This window comes from Salvelinus alpinus, chromosome 6 (genome assembly GCF_045679555.1).
Source record: "Salvelinus alpinus chromosome 6, SLU_Salpinus.1, whole genome shotgun sequence".
Lineage (NCBI taxonomy): Eukaryota > Metazoa > Chordata > Actinopteri > Salmoniformes > Salmonidae > Salvelinus > Salvelinus alpinus.
The window spans coordinates 23,286,680-23,302,867 of NC_092091.1; the positions used below are offsets into that span (position 1 = coordinate 23,286,680).

A 16,188-nucleotide genomic window follows, 5' to 3' on the forward strand; every position below is an offset into this window, starting at 1 on the left:
TGGTTGAAGTCATTAAAACCCGTTTTTCAACCACTCCACAAATTTCTTGTTAACAAACTATAGTTTTGGCAAGTCGGTTAGGACATTACTTTGTGCATGACACAAGTAATTTTTCCAACAATTGTATAGACAGATTATTTCACTTCTAATTCACTGTATCACAATTCCAGTGGGTAAGACGTTTACATACACTAAGTTGACTGTGCCTTTAAACAGCTTGGAAAATTCCAGAAAATGATCATGGCTTTAGAAGCTTTTGACATCATTTGAGTCAATTGGAGGTGTACCTGTGGATGTATTTCAAGGCCTAACTTCAAACTCATTGCCTCTTTGCTTGACCACACAAGTCTGGTTCATCCTTGGGAGCAATTCCCAAACGCTTGAAGGTACCACGTTCATCTGTACAAACAATAGTACGCAAGTACAGCAAAGGACCTAGTACAGCAAAGGACCTTGTGAAGATGCTGGAGGAAGCAGGTACAAAAGTATCTATATCCACAGTAAAAAGAGTCCTATATCGACAACCTGAAAGGCCGCTCAACAAGGAAGAAGCCACTGCTCCAAAACCGCCATAAAAAAACCAGACTACGGTTTGCAGCTGCACATGGGGTCAAAGATCGTACTTTTTGGAGAAATGTCCTCTGGTCTGATGAAACAGAAATAGAACTGTTTGGCCATAATGACCATCGTTATGTTTGGAGGAAAAAGGCGGGAGGCTTGCAAGCTGAAGAACACCATCCCAACCGTGAAACACGGGGGTGGCAGCATCATGTTGTGGGGGTGCTTTGCTGCAGGAGGGACTGGTGCACTTCACAAAATAGATGGCATCATGAGGATGGAAATAATGTGGATATATTGAAACAACATCTCAAGACATCAGTCAGGAAATTAAAGATTGGTCGCAAATGGGTCTTCCAAATGGACAATTACCCCAAGCATACTTCCAAAGGACAACAAAGTCAAGGTATTGGAGTGGCCATCACAAAGCCCTGACCTCAATCCCATAGAAAATTTGTGGGCAGAACTGAAAAAGCATGTGCGAGCAAGGAGGCCTATAAACCTGACTCAGATACACCAGCTCTGTCAGGAAGAATGGGCCAAAATTCACCCAACTTATTGTGGGAAGCTTGTGGAAGGCTACCCGAAACAGTTGACCCAAGTTAAACAATTTAAAGGCAATGCTACCAAATACTAATTGAGTGTATGTAAACTTCTGACCCACTGGAAATGTGATGAAAGAAATAAAAGCTGAAATAAATCACTCTCCACTATTATTCTGACATTTCACATTCTTAAAATAAAGTGGTGATCCTAACTGACCGAAGACAGGGAATTTTTACTGTGATTAAATGTCTGGAATTGTGAAAAAATGAGTTTAAATATATTTGGCTAAGGTGTATGTAAACTTCCGACTTCAACTGTATACCATAATGTTTGATGGACTTATGTAGTCATATCACAATCATGTCACTGACAAACCTACTGGACTGGAAACATTCTCCCTACTAAATTCCTAAGTCCTAACAAACAGCAAACAAGGACAGAGTATATGTAACCCATCCAAGGTGCTCACCATAGCGGAGGAGGAGCGGGAAGAGTGTGAGGCGTGGTGGCGACCCCCATCCATGCCCCCGCCGTGGATCAGGTAGGTGCCGCCACCGGAGATGACCTGACTACCGCCCACATCCATGGCGATGCCCACCATACCGTGGGGCGGCCCGCCGCCGGCCGAGGAGACCACCGTGGTGACCTGGGCACCCCCACCCTGAGAGTCAAAGTAGGCTCCTCCACTACCTTGCCCATACAGCTGGGCCTCAGGGTTATAGGAGTAGGCTGTCCGGCTGGGGAGAGAGGTGCTATAACGTAAAGGTATGACCTCAGATCTATACAGAGTGAAATATGAATCACATACTGTAACATTGCATCACTTAGCTTATGTTCCTATTATAGTATTACCCATTGGGTTGCAAAGAGAGGGTACAGTGCTTTGACTTTTTCCACATTTTATTGTGTTAGACAGAAAATGAAATAGCTTAAATGAGGGTCACTGGTCACTGGTCTACATACAATACCCTATAATATAAAAGTGGAATGATGTTTTTCGATTTCTTTTTACAAATGATTTAAAAATGAAAATCTGAAATGTCTTGAGTCAATAAGTATTCAAGCCCTTTGTTATGGCAAGCCTAAAGAAGTTCAGGAGTAGAAATGTGCTTAACATGACACATAAGTTGCAATCATAGTGTTGAACATGATTTTAGAATGACTACCTCATCTCTGTACCCCATACATACAATTATCTGTAAGGTAACTCAGTCAAGTGGGGAATTTCAAAACACAGATTCATCAAAGACCAGGGAGGTTTTCCAATGCCTCAAAAAGAAGGGCACCTATTGGTAGATGGGTATAAAAAAAAGCTGACATATCCCTTTAAGCATGGTGAAGTTATTAATTACACTTTGGATTGTGTATCAATACACCCAGTCACTACAAAGATACAGGCGTCCTTCCTAACTCAGCTGCCGGAGAGGAAGGGATTTCAACATGAGGCCAATGGTGACGTTAAAACAGGTACAGTGTTTAATGGTTGGGATAGGAGAAAAGTGAGTCTGGATCAACAACATTGTAGTTATTCCACAATACTAACTTATCTGACAGAGTGAAAAGAAGGAAGCCTGTACAGAATAAAAGTATTTAAAAACATGCATCCTATTTGCAACAAGGCACTAAAGTAATACTGCAAAAAATTGTTGTCTTGGCTGTGTGCTTAGGGTCGTTGTCCTGTTGGAAGGTGTACGTTCGCCCCGGTCTGAGGTCCTGAGCAGGGGTCTCTCTGTACTTTGCTTCATTCATCTTTTCCTCGATCCTGACCAGTCTCCCAGTCCCTGCCACTGAAAACATCCCCACAGCATGATGCTACAACCACCATGCTTCACCGTAGGGATGGTGCAAGGTTTCCTCCAGACGTGACGCTTGGCATTCACCTCCCTGACCAAGGCCCTACTCCACCGATTGCTCAGTTTGGCCAGGCGGCCAGCTCTAGGAAGAGTCTTGGTGGTTCCAAACATCTTCCATTTAAGAATTATTTTTTTGGTACTCTTCCCCAGATCTGTGCCTCGACAGAGTCATATCTTGGAGGTCTACGGACAATTCCTTCGACCTCATGGCGTCTACCTCACGCACTGTCAACTGTGGGACCTTATACACAGTCGTGGCCAAAAGTTTTGAGAATTAAAATGTATATTTGTGTCACAAAGTCTGCTGCCTCAGTTTGTATGATGGCAATTTGCATATGCTCCAGAATGTTATGAAGAGTGATCAGATGAATTGCAATTAATTGCAAAGTCCCTCTTTGCCATGCAAATGAACTGAATCCTCCAAAAACATTTCCACTGCATTTCAGCCCTTCCACAAAAGGACCAGCTGACATCATGTCAGTGATTCTCTCGTTAACACAGGTGTGAGTGTTGACGAGGACAAGGCTGGAGATCACTCGCTCATGCTGAATTGAGTTCGAATAACAGACTGGAAGCTTCAAAAGGAGGGTGGTGCTTGGAATCATTGTTCTTCCTCTGTCAACCATGGTTACCTGCAAGGAAACACGTGCCATCATCATTGCTTTGCACAAAAAGGGCTTCACAGGCAAGGATATTGCCGCCAATAAGATTGCACCTAAATCAAGCATTTATCAGATCATCAACAACTTCAAGGAGAGCGGTTCAATTGTTATGAAGAAGGCTTCGGGGCGCCCAAGAAAGTCCAGCAAGCGCCAAGACCGTCTCCTAAAGTTGATTCAGCTGCCGGATCGGGGCACCACCAGTACAGAGCTTGCTCAGGAATGGCAGCAGGCAGGTGTGAGTGCATCTGCACGCACAGTGAGGCGAAGACTTTTGGAGGATGGCCTGGTGTCAAGAAGGGCAGCAAAGAAGCCACTTCTCTCCAGGAAAAACATCAGGGACAGACTGATATTCTGCAAAAGGTACAGGGATTGGACTGCTGAGGATTGGGGTAAAGTCATTTTCTCCCTTTCCGATTGTTTGGGGCATCTGGAAAAAAGCTTGACCGGAGAAGACAAGGTGAGCGCTACCATCAGTCCTGTGTCATGCCAACAGTAAAGCAACCTGAGACCATGCATGTGTGGGGTTGCTTCTCAGCCAAGGGAGTGGGCTCACTCACAATTTTGCCTACGAACACAGCCATGAATAAAGAATGGTACCAACACATCCTCCGAGAGCAACTTCTCCCAACCATCCAGGAACAGTTTGGTGACGAACAATGCCTTTTCCAGCATGATGGAGCACCTTGCTATAAGACAAAAGTGATAACTAAGTGGCTCGGGTAACAAAACATTGATATTTTGCGTCCATGGCCAGGAAACTCCCCAGACCTTAATCCCATTGAGAACTTGTGGTCAATCCTCAAGAGGCAAACAAAAACTCACACATTCTGACAAACTCCAAGCATTGATTATGCAAGAATGGGCTGCCATCAGTCAGGATGTGGCACAGAAGTTAACTGACAGCATGCCAGGGCGGATTGCAGAGGTCTTGAAAACTTTTGGCCATGACTGTAGACAGGTGTGTTCCTTTTCAAATCATGTCCAATCAATTAAATTTACCAAAGGTGGACTCAATCAAGCTGTAAAAACACCTCAAGGATGATCAATGGAAACAGGATGCACCTGAGCTCAATTTCAAGTGTCCTAGCAAAGGGTCTGAATACTTATGTAAATAACCTGTTTTTGCTTTGTCATTATGGGGTATTGTGTGTAGATTGATGAGGGAAAAAACTATTTAATCCATTTTTGAATAAGGCTGTAACGTAACAAAATGTGTAAAAAGTCTGAATACTTGCCGAATGCACTGTATGAGTCAGCCTACTAATTATACAAATAGGCCCTATTATATTTAAAAATTAAAATTCAATTCGCTAGCCTACTTTGTAGGCCGCATGTGCTGCCCCAGAATCGCATGTTCTCTTCTGCTTTCATGGTATGAACGATGTGCGTAATTCCAGTCCATATAATACAGTACAATACAGTAATACAGTTCACACTTGAAAATATTAGTCTACAGGAACTAGATTAATTTATTTACCCAAGAGAGCATATAGCTAGCTACATCTATGGTTTTTCTGTTTTTCTGTTATCCATAATGTGCAGTAGCCTAAATCATATACACTACCATTCAAATGTTTGGGGTCACTTATAAATGTCCTTGTTTTTAAAAGAAAAGCACATTTTTTGTCCATTAAAATAACATCAAATTGATCAGAAATACAGTGTAGACATTGTTAATGTTGTAAATGACTATTGTCGCTGGAAACAGAATATTTTTTATGGAATATCTACATAGGCCCATTATCAGCAACCATCACTCCTGTATTCCAATGGAACGTGGTGTTAGCTAATCCAAGTTTATAATTGTAAAAGGCTAATTGATCATTAGAAAACCCTTTTGCAATTATTTTAGCACAACTGAAAACTGTTTTTCTGATTAAAGAAGCAATACAACTGTCCTTCTTTAGACTAGTTGAGTATCTGAAGCGTCAGCATTTGTGGGTTCGATTACAGGCTCAAAATGACCAGAAACAAATAACTTTCTTCTGAAACTCGTCAGTCTATTCTTGTTCTGAGAAATGAAGGCTATTCCATGCGAGAAATTGCCAAGAAACTGAAGATCTTGTACAACATTGTGTACTACTCCCTTCACAGAACAGCGCAAACTGCTTCTAACCAGAATAGAAAAGAAGAGTGGGAGGCCCTGGTGCACAACTGAGCAAGAGGACAAGTACATTAGAGTGTCTAGTTTGAGAAACAGACGCATCACAAGTCCTCAAATGGCAGCTTCATTAAATAGTACCCGCAAAACACCAGTCTCAACATCAACAGTGAAGAGGCGACTCCGGGATGCGGAGTCTCTGTATTTGAAGTTATTTTAAAATGGACCAAAAAAATGCTTTTCTTTCAAAAACAAGGACATTTCTATTTGATGGTGTATGTATTGGGCAAGTGCACAATAATTTGGGCTTTTTGGGGTTTGGGCTCAATAAATGATGTTAATGTAGGGCTCATAAAATGTATTTAATATATGGCTCATCAGGCTCAGGTAGCATCAGGTTTGAATGTTCATGCTGAACAAAGCTCTAATCAAAGACATATTTAAATGATTTATTATGCATGCTTTTGAATAACACTTCCAGTTTTGGCGTAAAATACCGTGTTACCCGGGAGAAAAGTGATTTATTCTCAGAATGGAACATCTGTAAAATACCGGGGAAATATTCAACCCTACGGTTCCCAAGTGGCGCAGCGGGCTGTATCACAACCGGCCATGATCGGGAATCCTATAGGGCGGTGCACAATTGGCCCAGCGTCGTCCAGGTTAGGGGAGGGTTTGGCTGGGGTAGGCCGTCATTGTAAAATATGAATTTGTTCTTAACTGACTAGCCTAGTTAAATAAAATGTACAAAATAAATAAATAAATAAATAAAAATACATATATATAAAAAAAAAAAAATGAACTAATGCCTTGTCGTTAAAATTCAGCCTACTCCGATGTTTTTATCCTGAACTGTATCCAATGATTTATGAAAACTTTCTTGATAGGTCGATTTCCTCATTGTGGTTTTACAGATGTGTTTAATACGTTTTATGTACATACTTTATTCGAATATTTATGAAATGCACATTGCTATATTTGGTAACACACTTTTATTTGTCCTTGACTCCAACTGCATTCGATGCCCTGAACGGATGTGGGTGGAGCAATGTCCACATAAGGGTGCAAATTACAAACACTGCCAAAAGCAGTGACCGAAACGTAAAGCTTAATAAAGAACAGTGATACTAGCAAGAGCAGTGTGCAGTTTTCTATTTTCTTTTATGTAAGCCTACCTTAGAATGACACATAATTCACAGAGAGTTATATAAATAGCACTTCCAGTTCGAACGGGAATAGAGGGAAGCCCGGTAATTTCTTGCGCTTTTGAAAATAATAACGTGCAAAGGTTGCAGAATCCAGGCGTGGAAAACTTTTAGAGACTTACCCAGAAAGACTCAGAACTGTAATCACTGCCAAAGGTGCTTCTACAAAGTATTGACTCAGGGGTGTGAATACTTATGTAAATTAGATATTTAGACATTTCAATTTCCAAACATTTGTAACATTTTCTAAAAACATGTTATCATTATGGGGTATTGTACACTGCTCAAAAAAATTAAGGGAACACTTAAACAACACAATGTAACTCCAAGTCAATCACACTTCTGTGAAATCAAACTGTCCACTTAGGAAGCAACACTGATTGACAATAAATTTCACATGCTGTTGTGCAAATGGAATAGACAACAGGTGGAAATTATAGGCAGTTAGCAAGACACCCCCAATGAAGGAGTGGTTCTGCAGGTGGTGACCACAGACCACTTCTCAGTTCCTATGCTAAGGTGAAAGCAGGTTCACACTGAGCACGTGACAGACGTGACAGAGCGTTCTGCTGCCTGCAACATCCTCCAGCATGACCGGTTTGGTGGTGGGTCAGTCATGGTGTGGGGTGGCATTTCTTTGGGGGGCCGCACAGCCCTCCATGTGCTCGCCAGAGGTAGCCTGACTGCCATTAGGTACCGAGATGAGATCCTCAGACCCCTTGTGAGACCATATGCTGGCCCTGGGTTCCTCCTAATGCAAGACAATGCTAGACCTCATGTGGCTGGAGTGTGTCAGCAGTTCCTGCAAGAGGAAGGCATTGATGCTATGGACCGCCCGTTCCCCAGACCTGAATCCAATTGAGCACATCTGGGACATCATGTCTCGCTCCATCCACCAACGCCACGTTGCACCACAGACTGTCCAGGAGTTGGCGGATGCTTTAGTCCAGGTCTGGGAGGAGATCCCTCAGGAGACCATCCGCCACCTCATCAGGAGCATGCCCAGGTGTTGTAGGGAGGTCATACAGGCACGTGGAGGCCACACACACTACTGAGCCTCATTTTGACTTGTTTTAAGGACATTACATCAAAGTTGGATCAGCCTGTAGTGTGGTTTTCCACTTTAATTTTGAGTGTGACTCCAAATCCAGACCTCCATGGGTTGATCAATTTGATTTCCATTGATCATTTTTGTGTGATTTTGTTGTCAGCACATTCAACTATGTAAAGAAAAAAGTATTTAATAAGAATATTTCATTCATTCAGATCTAGGATGTGTTATTTTAGTGTTCCCTTTATTTTTTTGAGCAGTGTATATAGATGGGTGAGAAAAAAAAATATTTAATCCATTTTGAATTCAGGTTGTAACACAACATAATGTGGAATAAGTCAAGGAGTATGAATACTTTCTGAAGGCACTTTGAACGTTACTGGAAACTTTAGAAGTTTACCAGTAAACTACCAGAATTTTGTATCTTTTAAGGATTTTATGTAATCTATCATAAAATATCTAGGGGCCCTTTTGGGTACTTCAGATTATCACAGGTGTCTGTAATTATCTCTGGCCCTCTGTGTGGCCTTATCACATGTAAAATATATGAAATAATTACATAAGATGATTTAAAAATTAAAAATAGAATGACAACGCTTTAAAACATTATCCTAAATACAAACCATCAACTTAGTGAATACCATTGTTTTTTTACTTTTATTTTACTCTGTCAATATGTATTCGCTGTCAATGTTTTGGCGTCAAACTAGTGGCAGTTATGAAAAAAGTCAGTCGTTGGAAGAGTTGCATTATTTTCAATTAACTATGCCATTGTTGATTAGATGCTATTTTCATAATTAGGCTATTTTCTCTTGAACCATATGGCATATCTACTAGAAACTCATGGACACATTAATATCATAAATGTTTTAAAGTTATTTAAGTATAAATGACCAAAGTTACGATAGATTTTCATAGATTTTCTGTTAACCTTTTACTGCAGTGTGCTAAATCAAGGTCACACACAGTTTTTCTTGGTAGTCTTAAACAAATCTACTTTGAAACAAAAGTACACATTTCACACACACATTAATGGTCTTAAAAAAAGAAGGAACCTGTACCATGTCTACACAGAGTTGAAATGTATTACATTTGGATTTTGCATCCCGATATTACACTTTATATACATCACAGAAGACTGAAATAAACAAAACCATTTTGTATTTATTAGGGATCCCCATTACTCTCCCTGGGGTCTACACACATTAAGGCACTTAGAAACGATAAAAACAGTACATCATATATTATACAATGCAAAATACCACCATTCAACATTATTTCAATCTACATGTGTGTAGAGTGCTAGCGTTTGTGTGCGTATGCGTGTGCCTGTACCTGTGTCTCTTCAGTCCCCGCTGTTCCATAAGGTGGATTTTTATCTGTTTTTCTCAATCTGATACTACTGCTTGTGTCAGTTACCTGATGTGCAATAGGGTTCCATGTAGTCAAAGCTCTATGCAATGCTGTGCACCTCCCATAGTCTGTTCTGGACTTGGGGATTGTCAAGGGACCTCTGGCAGCATGTCTTGTGAGGTATGTATCGGTGCAATCAGTTTGTCAATACTTCTTACAAAAGAAGTAGTGATTAAGTCAATCTCTCCTCCAATTTGAGCCATGAGAGATTGACATGCATATCATTAATGTTAGCTCCCCGTGCGCATATAAAGGCCAGACGTGCTGCCCTGTTATGAGCCAATTGTAATTTTCCTAAGTCCCTCTGTGCCACCTGACTGAACAGTAGTCCAGGTGAGACAAAACTAGGGCCTGAAGGACCTGCCTTGTTGATGGTGCTGTTAAGAAGGCAGAGCAGCGCTTAATTATGAACAGATTTCTCTCCATTTTAGATAGTGTTATATAAACATGTTTTAACCATGACAGTTTAAAATCCAGGGTTACTCCAAGCAATTTAGTCACCGCTACTTCCCATATTATTTATTACAATATTTAGTTGAGGTTAGGTGAATGTTTTGTAAGGGGCCTAGACATCTGCCCTGGGGAATTCCTGATTCTACCTGGATTATGTTGGAGAGGCTTCCATTAAATAACATCCTCTGTGTTCTGTTAGACAGGTAAATCTTTATCCACAATATAGCAGGGGGTGTAAAGCCATAACACATACGTTTTTCCAGCAGCAGACTATGATCAATAATGTCAAAAGCCGTACTGAAGTCTAACAAAACAACCCCACAATCTTTTTATACTGCAAAATAGCATTGTATCTGGTCAAACACCATTTTTCAAAAAGTTAACTAATGGTTGGTGACTGGCTAATTGATCGACTATTTGAGCCAGTAAAGGGGGCTTTACTATTCTTAGGTAGCGGAATGACTTTTGCTTCCCTCCAAGCCTGAGGGCACACACTTTCTAGTAGGCTTAAATTGAAGATGTGGCAATATCTTCCGCTATTATTCTCATTTTCCATCCAAACTGTCAGACCCTGGTGGCTTGTCATTGTTGATAGACAACTTTTTCACCTCTTCTACACTCACTTTAAGGAATTCAAAATTACAATGCTTGTCTTTCATAATTTGGTCAGATATATCAAATCAAACTTTATTCACTTTACCGTGAAATGCTTACTTACAAGCCCTTAACCAACAGTGTAGTTCAAGAAGAAGAAAATATTCACCAAGTAGGTTAAAATAAAAAGTAATAATAAAAAGTAACACAATAAGAATAACAATAACAAGCTATATACAGGGGGCACCGGTACCGAGGCAGTGTGCAGGGGTACAGGCTAGTTGTGGTAATCTGTACATGTAGGTGGGGATGAAGTGACAAACAAACAGCGAGTAGCAGTAGTGTACAGGGGGGGGGGGGGGTCAATGTAAATTGTCTGGTGGCGATTTTTATGAATTGTTCAGCAGTAATGGCTTGGGGGTAGAAGCTGTTGAGGAGCCTTTTGGTCCTAGACTTGGCAAGATATACTTGGATGTGTAGTGTAAGCATTTGTTGCAGGCATATCATGCCTAAATTTGCTAATCTTGCCAATGCAAAAAATTATTAAAGTAGTTGGCAATATCAGTGGGTTTTGTGATGAGTCATCTGATTCAATGAATGATGGAGCGGAGTTTGCCTTTTTGCCCTAAATTTAATTTAAGGTGCTCCAAAGCTTTTTACTATCATTCTATATATAATTTCTCTTTGTTTCATAGTATAGTTTCTTCTTTTTATACAGTTTAGTCATATGATTTCTCAATTTGCAGTACTTTTGTCAATCGGTTGTGCTGCCAGACTTATTTCACATAGAAACACCGGATTTTCGGCAGGTTTATTGAAATAATGTTGAATAATTATGAAAATATTAATAACATTCCACCCATGAGGCCACTAGAGGGCGATTTGATCATTTGACTGCAGGAAATTGTTTTACTTAACAGAATTACTGAAGATTCCAGTAACTTTGGAAAATTACCGGTATCTTTGCAACCCTAATTACACATATATGATGGTGATGTAGAGGTTAATCCAGGCCCTGCAGTGCCTAGCTCCACTCCTATTCCCCAGGTCTCATTTGTTGCCTCCTTAACCGTAAAAGCCTTGGTTTCATGCATGTTAACATTAGAAGCCTCCTCTCTAAGTTTGTTTTATTCACTGCTTTAGCACACTCTGCCAACCCGGATGTTCTAGCCGTGTCTGAATGCTGGTTTAGGAAGACCACCAAAAACCCTGAAATTTCCATCCCTAACTATAACATTTTCCGACAAGATAGAACTGCCAAAGGGGGCGAAGTTGCAATCTACTGCAGAGATAGCCTGCAGAGTTCTGTCTTACTATCCAGGTCTGTACCCAAACAATTCAAGCTTCTACTTTTAAAAATCCACCTTTCCAGAAACAAGTCTCTCACCGTTACCGCTTGCTTTAGGCCACCCTCTGCCCCCAGCTGTGCCCTGGACACCATATGTGAATTGATTGCCCCCCATCTATCTTCAGAGCTCGTGCTGCTAGGTGACCTAAACTGGGACATGCTTAACACCCCAGCCATCCTACAATCTAAGCTTGATGCCCTCAATCTCATACAAATATCAATGAACCTGCCAGGTACAACCCCAAATCCGTAAACACGGACACCCTCATAGATATCATCCTAACCAACTTGCCCTCCAAATAGACCTCTGCTGTTTTCAACCAAGATCTCAGCGATCACTGCCTCATTGCCTGCATCCGTAATGGGTCTGCGGTCAAACGACCACCCCTCATCACAGTCAAACGCTCCCTAAACACTTCAGCGAGCAGGCCTTTCTAATCGACCTGGCCCGGGTCTCCTAGAAGGATATTGACCTAATCCTGTCAGTAGAGGATGCCTGGTTATTCATTAAAAGTGCCTTCCTCACCATTTTAAATAAGCATGCCCCATTCAAAAAATGTAGAACCAGGAACAGATATAGCCCTTGGTTCACTCCAGACCTGACTGCCCTTGACCAGCACAAAAACATCCTGTGGCATACTGCATTAGCATCGAATAGCCCCCGTGATATGCAACTTTTCAGGGAAGTTAGGAACCAATATACACAGGCAGTTAGGAAAGCCAAGGCTAGCTTTTTCAAACAGAAATGTGCATCCTGTAGCACAAACTCAAAAAAGTTCTGGGACACTGTAAAGTCCATGGAGAATAAGAGCACCTCCTCCCAGCTGCCCACTGCACTGAGGCTAGGAAACATTGTCACGACCGATAAATCCACTATAATTGAGATTTTCAATAAGCATTTTTCTACGGCTGGCCATGCTTTCCGCCTGGCTACCTCTACCCCGGTCAACTGCCCTGCACCCCCCACAGCAACTCGCCCAAGCCTCCCCCATTTCTCCTTCACCCAAATCCAGATAGCTGATGTTCTGAAAGAGCTGCAAACTCTGGACCCCTACAAATCAGCCAGGCTAGACAATCTGGACCCTCTCTTTCTAAAATTATCTGCCGAAATTGTTGTAACCCCTATTACTAGCCTGTTCAACCTCTCTTTCGTATCGTCTGTGATTCCCAAAGATTGGAAAGCAACCACGATCGTCCCCCTCTTCAAAGGGGGAGACACTCTAGACCCAAACTGCTACAGACCTATATCTATCCTACCCTGCCTTTCTTAGGTCTTCGAAAGCCAAGTTAACAAACAGATTACCGACCGTTTCGAATACCACCGTACCTTCTCCGCTATGCAATCTGGTTTCAGAGCTGGTCATGGGTGCACCTCAGCCACGCTCAAGGTCCTAAACGATATCATAACCGCCATCGATAAGAGATATTACTGTGCATTCGTATTCATCGACCTGGCCAAGGCTTTCGACTCTGTCAATGACCACATTCTTATCGGCAGACTCAACAGCCTTTGTTTCTCAAGTGACTGCCTCGCCTGGTTCACGAACTACTTCTCTGATAGAGTTCATTGTGTCAAATCGGAGGGCCTGTTGTCCGAACCTCTGGCAGTCTCTATGGGGGTGCCACAGGGTTCAATTCTCGGGCTGACTCTTTTCTCTGTATACATCAATGATGTCGCTCTTGCTGCTGGTGATTCTCTGATCCACCTCTACGCAGACGACACCATTCTGTATACTTCTGACCCTTCTTTGAACACTGTGTTAACTAACCTCCAGACGAGCTTCAATGCCATACAACACTCCTTCCGTGGCCTCCAACTGCTCTTAAATGCAAGTAAAACTAAATGCATGCTCTTCAACCGATCGCTGCCCGCACCTGCCCGTCCAGCATCACGGGCGGGCAGGTGGACGGTTATGATCTAGAATATGTGGACAACTACAAATACCTAGGTGTCTGGCTAGACTGTAAACCCTCCTTCCAGACTCACATTAAGCATCTCCAATCCAACATTACATCTAGAATTGGCTTCCTATTTCGCAACAAAGCATCCTTCACTCATGCTGCCAAACATACCCTTGTAAAACTGACCATCCTACCGATCCCCGACTTCGGCGATGTCATTTACAAAATAGCCTCCAACACTCTACTCAACAAATTGGATGCAGTCTATCACAGTGCCATCCGTTTTGTCACCAAAGCCCCATATACTACCCACCACTGCGACCTGTACGCTCTCGTTGGCTGGCCCTCGCTTCATACTCGTCGCAAACCCACTGGCTACAGGTTATCTACAAGTCTCTGCTAGGTAAAGCCCCGCCTTATCTCAGCTCACTGGTCACCATAGCAGCACCCACTCGTAGCACGCGCTCCAGCAGGTATATCTCACTGGTCACCCCCAAAGCCAATTCCTCCTTTGGCCGCCTTTCCTTCCAGTTCTCTGCTGCCAATGACTGGAACAAACATCAAAATTCACTGAAGCTGGAGACTCAAATCTCCCTCACTAGCTTTAAGCACCAGCTGTCAGAGCAGCTCACAGATCACTGCACATAGCCCATCTGTAAATAGCCCATCCAACTACCTCATCCCAATACTGTATTTATTTATCTTGCTCCTTTGCAGCCCAGTATCTCTACTTGCACATTCATCTTCTGCACATCCATTCACTCCAGTGTTTAATTGGTATATTGTAATTACTTCGCCACTATGGCCTATTTATTGCCTTACCTCCCTTATCTTACCTCATTTGCACACACTGTATATATACTTTTTCTACTGTATTATTGACTGTATGTTTGTTTATTCCATGTGTAACTGTGTTGATTAATGTGTCGAACTGCTTTGCTTTATCTTGGCCAGGTCGCAGTTGTAAATGAGAACTTGTTCTCAACTAGCCTACCTGGTTAAATAAAGGTGAAAAAATATATATATATATACAATCTCACATTAAATGTTCTATTAGCTTTAATGGTTTTCTATTTAGAATCATTTTAAAGGCGCCTGGAACACGTTCCTTTGCCTTAAATGAAGAGCACCGCAGTACTTACATGGTTCCATTACTGTAAACTGCCTCTCCCCCCTCTCCTACATATTGAACCTGGGAGGGGTAAACATGCTGGACCTGCTGAACCTATGGAGAGAGAGAGAAACCCATGAATCAAACTTTGAGCACTATTATCAAGAGAGAGTATCCACCTCTAGACTGTTTCTCATTCCTTGACATTAGATAGGATATCTATGCTTGTTATGAATCAGAAGAAACTTCAATGTAACTCATGTCTTCCATAATCATAATCTTGGTCATATCTTAACGCAGTGCTGTCAGTAGGTGGCAGTGAGACCAATGTGTCAAACTGAGAAAAAATAAAATCCCTGCTGAGCAATTGAAGCACATATAATTAAGATCTAACAGCAAATCTATCCGTTAGAAACCCATACCATTCCAAAGCAAGAAAGCTTACAATACAGTGGAGAATGTAATCTGAATCTATATGTCTGATGCTACTGTGAATGGAGCCATGGTCTGTGCATATGGCTAAAGCTAGACTGACTGAGTGTCCTGGGGGCTGGGGAGAAGGAATAAGGGGTGATAAGGAGACAGTGTGTACCTGCTGAGGGACCTGTTGCACCCGAGGGACTGACAGCTGCTGCACCTGCGCTCCCTTCTGGGCCGAACCTGTGGCCTGAACCAGCACCCTCTGGAGGGAGAGGAAACGCACAATTATTGGTAAGCACATAAAATACCCACACACAGACACATACTATATCTATTTACACACAACAACAAAAAACTACAATCCCTAAGCCCTTAAAGAACACCAGAGAATCACAGAACAGGGGATTTGACTGGATTTTCTACATTACTTTTGGTATAATATCCTTCCTTATGTGCATTGTGGCTTGTGCCTTTCTTCTGTCAGCTTCAACACAAATATGAAGTGTTTGCTGGTGGGAAAGACGATGCTACTCAGCAGCAGTGCAGCTTACCAGCCAACACATTTTTGTGTTGGTCCATTCTAGGCTTTTAGTAATTACAGGCAACCTGCAAAGTAGGTTAATTTGGGGCCAGCGTTTTTCTTTGGCGGTCGCAGATGACTACCTCTGGTTTCCCTCTTTGGGGGAGTGTTAAGGGAGATGTGTTCATGACAACAAAAATAAATGCCATTTGTTTTCTCCAAAAGCCTGAGATATGTCAGAGGCGGTGTAGTATAGGTCTTAAGGTCAGAACGGTCTTTTCTCAAGCATAGCCAGCTGTCAAGGCAAATATGATGCCCTATCCAAAAATATTAACATAAGGATATTTAACTGCTTGGTTTCTATGGATTCTCTTGTCAACCAATGTCCTTTTCTCAGAATTTTGAACAGCTGTGGCAATACAAGGTTATAGGTCCTACTTGCACTAATCAG

The 16,188-nt window shown here is 42.0% G+C and overlaps 1 protein-coding gene across 4 annotated transcripts in view; it reads right to left on the minus strand.

The window, feature by feature from the left end:
- The window catches only part of LOC139578396 (DNA-binding protein RFX2-like), a 57,929-nt gene that overhangs the window by 15,120 nt on the left and 26,621 nt on the right, over positions 1–16,188 (minus strand). For all 4 annotated transcript variants that reach the window (XM_071405913.1, XM_071405912.1, XM_071405910.1 and 1 more), the window contains exons 3-5: positions 15,390–15,479; positions 14,829–14,911; positions 1,574–1,841 (exon numbers count right to left, since the gene is read on the minus strand). In XM_071405913.1, coding sequence (XP_071262014.1) covers positions 1,574–1,841; positions 14,829–14,911; positions 15,390–15,479 — 441 coding nt within the window. The remainder of the gene's footprint in view (positions 1–1,573; positions 1,842–14,828; positions 14,912–15,389; positions 15,480–16,188) is intronic.